At 33.9% G+C, this 6000-nt stretch overlaps 1 protein-coding gene across 2 annotated transcripts in view; it reads right to left on the bottom strand.

Moving 5' to 3' along the window:
• Positions 1 to 1979: 1979 nt before the first annotated feature.
• Positions 1980 to 6000, bottom strand: part of BCHE (butyrylcholinesterase) — a 92643-nt gene continuing 88622 nt past the window's right edge. For both annotated transcript variants that reach the window (XM_027876159.1, XM_027876160.1), the window contains exon 4: positions 1980 to 3179. In XM_027876159.1, the coding sequence (XP_027731960.1) occupies positions 3055 to 3179 (125 nt within the window). In that variant the 3' untranslated portion in view covers positions 1980 to 3054. The remainder of the gene's footprint in view (positions 3180 to 6000) is intronic.

Here is a 6000-nt window from a genome sequence, read left to right as displayed (position 1 = left end):
GACTATTAAGAAAATAATAGATCCCTGTAGAAAAATAATGGGTACAAGTGCTACCTCTTCTTTTAATTACCTTTTTGAACCTGAGCAAGCAATGTTGTCTTTGATTCTCTCTTTATATACAAAAAGATGATTAAACTTGGTACCTTCTAGGACGTCTTCAAATTTTAACATTCTATGACCCTGGTGATATAACTGCATGAATAAGTACATATCTGTACATCTATATATGTGCATACATATATGTATACATGGAGAAAGAGAGACAGACAGAGACAGAGACAGAGACAGAGATGAAACAGACCCAAGAGCCACAACTTCTTCACTTTTTCCTGTCATTGCCTCCTTTGAACAGTGGATAAAGCCTGTGGGCCCCTACAGCATTACAAAAAAAACCAATATATCAAAATGAAGTTATAAAAGTGTATTTAAAAACAAGTTCACAGACTGACTTACAAATTCTCAATTTTTCCAACCTCCATATAATGCATTATAACAATTTGTGTATTAATTGTATTGCCCTCCTAGACTACAAGTGTGTGAAAGTCAGAGATCAGTGACATTTAAAGTCTCTCTCTCTCTCTCTCTCTATGTATATATATATATATACATATACATACTATGTGTATGTATTTAAATATACTCACATATGTATATACATATATATGTGTATACATGTATGTGTGTATATACACATATATAATTTATTCCATACAAACTGATCTGATTCATGTAAAGATAACTACAGATGACAAAACATTCTCTATCAATTCAAATGGCCAACTCTTATGAAAATCATTTTTGAAAATTTCCTATGACTGAGAGGGTATATTACTTGCCTAGGGTCACACAGTTTGTGTCATAGGTGGTACTTGAAGCCTAGTCCTGATTCTTAGACCTGTTTTCTATACCAAGCTGCCTTTTTCTTGAACACAGTTAATATTTAAGTTTTTTTCAGTTGCTCAATAAGCAAAATAAGGAACAAAAAAGTTATTTCTAATATGTAACATGTCCTTTCTAGTTCTAAAATTCTTTGAGTCCTTCTAAAATACAAGCATATAATTAGAACACTGGAGGTTGTATCTATACTTTTTAAACTATTATAACCTTGCTTGAAAAACTTGGTCCTCTCAACAACGAAGATGGGAATCAGCATTGTTGAAACTTATTGCTAATCAAATAGATTTTTTTTAAAGATGGTGCTTTCAACAAGAAGACATAAACACTTTTTCCCTATAGATACAGCATTTTTGTAAGGGTATGATGTTCTTTTCATGTGGTTGTGTCCTGTTTTATCAGTGAGGCCCTGTGTCTACCTAAATTTTGACCTGAGTTATTATATATGAAAGAAGTAAGTTGATTCTGACTTTGACTTATTATCTGCAGAAATCATAACCATTTATTCACTGAAATCTTAGTATTTCCTGTTGTAAAAGTATCTAGACTTTAGCACCTTGGATAGTTCCATGGTTTCTTCCTCTCCCTTGACAGCTAAACACCATTCAGTTATTTGAATTAGTTTAAGCGGCTTGCCACATTGTGTGTGTATGTGTGTGTGTGTGTGTGTGTGTGTGTGTGTGTGTGTGTGTGTAGGGAGGGTAAGTTATACATATATGTGTATATGTGTATATTTATATATGTATGTATTTATATAAAACCAGTGAATCTACAAAAAACATATTGTTTCCTAGTAGACACTCTGATAAGCTCTGGGAATAAACACATAAAAGTGAAATAGTTTTCTACTCTCAAAGAAATTGCATTCTAATGATTGGAAAGCCTACATGTTATGTTACATTCCACCAAATATTAAAGGATCCAGAGGATGGCCTCTGGCGCATTGGAAAGGGAGGTCATTTATAGAAGAGAATAGGCAAAACTCAAGAATTATAAAGGTTCAGAAAGTGTGTGTGGGTTGTGGTTGGTGTCATTGTTCTAAGAACCCACAATGATGAAATTGCAGCTTAATCAAAATAATTAAGTAAATTTAGAAGGCTCAGGCTTTAATGACTTATTCAAAACAATAACCATTATTGCTAGTATGATAATTGTGTGTTCTAGTCTTTCAAAGACACTAGGAATTTTGGGGGAAGGTGTTATCATTTTGTACTGGTTAACATTAAATAAATGGCCAGGTAAATTAGCCAGATAAAGGCATAATGATATTGTAAAAGGAATGGTACATTTGGAGTAAAAATCACAGATCCACTACTTTACTATTCCTGAGAGCTAGGGCAAATATTTTCTTCTCTCTGGGCTTCAGTTTCTCCCACTGTAAAATGAGGTATTGTCCTAAATGATCTTTAAGTTCCCTTTTATCTCTCATCCCTTTGAAAAGGGATACTTGAGAAACAGGACCTAAATTTAGAGAGCTAATATAAAGTTGGACATGATTGTACATGCCTAGAGTCTTTGCTGCTGGGAAAGCAGAGATTGCTGGGTAGTTGGGGTTTTGGAGTTCAGAGACTGAAATCGATTGGAAATCTACACTAAATCCACCACCATTATGAGTCCATGAGTATTGGGGGATGGCAACTGGCTGCCTAAGAAGGGGGAAGACAGCCTAGATAAAAAAATAGAGCAGGTCAAAGTTTGTGTGCCAATCAGAACTAGATTGAACCTTAGAGAGACCACTACTCTTTCAGCCTAGGCAAGATAGGCAAATGCAGTCTTAAAAAGAAAAAAAAAAGGTATAATAAAAATAAAATCAGTGACTTTCAGTATAGTAGAGCATTTTTCTCAAAAGACTGCAAATATACTTTTTAAAAACTTTAAAAGGCTTCTGGGTAGAGGAATTTTAAATAGCTAAAGGTTGCAATTTGCCCATAAATTCATGGTCAAGCTTTAATGTGTACATTTTACTTTGGCCTGTCAAATGGATTGTTTCCTGAAACAAAAGGTAAAATACAAGGAGAATATATGAGGAATCAATATTGTCCTCTTGGCATTTGGGTTCAGCTATAAAACAGCTTCCTTTTGAGGCTTACAAGTGAGCTACCAGCCCAATTGCCTTGATCCACAGCAATAGGGGCATTCCTGAAAGGCTAGGCCTATTAATTAGAGACCTGCACAGCTCTGCCTCTTGCTGGTATAATCATTAAATTGATTTCTCCAGTCCATCATATAACTGTTCCAGCGACGGAATCCTGCTTTCCATTCACGCTCAGCTTCATCAATATTTCCTGTAAAACATGAAATGGGTTGGATTAATCTACATTTGAATTGATAGTTACATTAATTGAAAAATAACTTTCATTACAGATGCTATTTTCTCTATGTATGCTGCATGACAAGTTTTTGTTTTGTTTATTTAGGGTTATTTCTTGCTTCCTCCTTTTAAGTTGTCAGTAATTCAACTTTAAGATGTACTTTTTGCCAGGGAGCTTCTTTCAAAGGAAATGATCATCTTCAATAAGACAAGTTTTACCTTTTAAAAATTTTTACAGGAAACAAAAAAAAGGGTTTTGTATATTTTTGTTTTAAAAATTAAAGATGATGCTTAGAAATCTCCCATCCTTCATTATACTTAGATGTCTTAAAAGAAAAATGCATAAATATAAAAAGTCTCTTCATTAGGGCAGGTGTATAATTACAATCCTATATGATCAATGTTAAAAGGATAAAGGATAAAGGATAAAAAGATAAAGTTAAAAGGAACAAAACATTTTCAAGGATGGCCTCTTATCTTATTGGGAATATATATTTATATGCTCAATTCCTGAAGTCTAATTGAAATTGTTATATCTGAGCACTTTTTAAGCATCTGCAGAGATTCCCAGTTAATTGGCACACACATATATAAAGATCCATATCATGTTGGCCTTTATATTCCTTTATTTAGTTCCTTCATTAAGCATTTAACTACTTCCTACTAGGTACAGGATATTCTAGATGCTGGGGATACAAGGACAAAAGAAAACAGTCCTGGACATCAAAACATTTATGGTCTATATTTAATTTTATTTTTAATAGTATTTTATTTTTCCCCAGCTACATGTCAAGAAAATTTTTATCATTCATTTTTACAAGATTTTGAATTCCAAATTTTTCTTCTGCTCTCCTTCCTCTCCCATCTTCTGAAAATGGTAGGTAGTTTGATATACATTGTACATGTGCCATCATGTAAAAATATTTCCATATTAGTCAAAGTTGTGAAAGAAGAAACAGATCAAGAGGAGGAAAATAAACCATGAGAAAGAATAAAATAAGTGAAAAGATGCTTCACTCATTCAGAGTCCATCAGTTCTTTATCTAGGTGTGGATAGCATTTCCCTTTGTCAGTCCTTTGTACTTGTCTTGGATCATTGTTTTCCTGAGAAGAGCTGAGCCATGCATAGTTGATCACCACTCAATGTTTCTAATACTGTATGCATGTTTTCCTGGTCCTGCTCATTTCATTTTGCATCAGGTCTTACATGTCTTTCCAGGTTTTTCTGAAATCTGCCTGTTTATTCCTTATTGCACAGTAGTATTCCATTATATTCATATACCACAGCTTGTTCAATTATTCCCCAAATAATGGGCACCCCCTCAAATTCTGATATTTTGCCACCATGAAAAGGGCTGCTATAAATATTTTTTGCACACGTAGGTTCTTTTCCCTTTTTTATGATCTCTTTGGGATACAGATCTAGTAGGGGTATTGCTAGATCAAATAGTTTGGTTGCCCGTCAGGCATACTTCCAAATTGCTCTCCAGAGTGGTTGGATCAGTTCATAACTCCACCAACAGTGCATTAGTATACCAATTTTCCCACATCCTCCAGTATTTATCATTTTCCTTTTCTATCATATTAACCAATCTGATAGGTGTGAAGTGGTATGGCAGAGTTGTTTTAATTTGCATTTCTCTAATCAAAAGTGAGAGTATTTCTTCATATGCCTATAGATAACTTTGATTTCTTCATCTGAAAATTGCCTGTTAATATACTTTGACCATTTATTAATTGGGGAATGGCTTGTATTCTTGTAAATTTGACTCAGTTCTCTATATATTTGATTACTTAGGCTTTTATCAGAGACACTTGCTGTAAAGATTGTTTCCCAGGTTTCTGCTGTCCTTCTAATCTTGGTTGCATTGATTTGTTTGTACAAAATTTTTTTAAGTTAATATAATCAAAATTATGTATTTTATATTTTGTAATGCTCTCTATCTCACTTAGTCATTAATTCTCCCCTTCACCATAGATCTGACAGGTAGACTATTCCTTGCTCTTCTAATTTGCTTATGGTTTCACCTTTTATGTCTATATCATTCCAAAGATTTATCATATCTAACTTTTCTAATATTCTTTTTATCTCCCTTATTTTCTTTCTTGTTTATTTCGGTTGGATTTATCAAGTTTTGAGAGGCGACAGGTCCCTCAGTTGTATGGTTTTGCTATCTATTTCTTCCTGTAACTCACTTAACTTCTCCTTTAAGAATACAGATACTATACCACTTGATGCATATATGTTTGGTATTGACATTGCTTCATTGTCTATGGTACCTTTTAGCAGATGCAGTTTTCTTTTTTATCTCTTTTAATTAGGACTATTTTTGCTTTAACTTTTTCTGAGGTCTGGATTGCTGTCTCTGCTTTTTTTTTTTTTTTACTTCAGCTGAGGCATAAGAGATTCTGCTCCAGCCCCTTACCTTTACTCAGTGTGTGTTTCTCTGCTTCAAGTGTATTTCTTATAAACAACATGTTGTAGGATTCTGGGGTTTTTTTGTTCACTCTGCTACCTACTTCCATTTTATGGGAGAATTCATCCCATTCACATTACAGTTATGATTACAACCTGTGTATTTCCCTTCATCCTATTCTTCCTCCTGTCTGTCCTCTCTCTCCTTTCACCCTTTCCCTCCTCACCAGTGTTTTGTTTCTGTCTATGACCTTCCCTGATCTGCCTTCCCTTCTGTTATGGTCTATATTAATGACATTCTATGTTGGGTTTTTATTCTGCCTCAAATGATCTCAAATTTATAAAAGAAAGCTGTGACTATGTTTAATGAATTAATGAA

Source organism: Vombatus ursinus, unplaced genomic scaffold, assembly GCF_900497805.2.
Source record: "Vombatus ursinus unplaced genomic scaffold, bare-nosed wombat genome assembly UNPS02014810.1, whole genome shotgun sequence".
Classification (NCBI taxonomy): domain Eukaryota; kingdom Metazoa; phylum Chordata; class Mammalia; order Diprotodontia; family Vombatidae; genus Vombatus; species Vombatus ursinus.
Note: the sequence above shows the minus strand (reverse complement) of the source record. Positions and strands in the feature narration are given on the sequence as shown.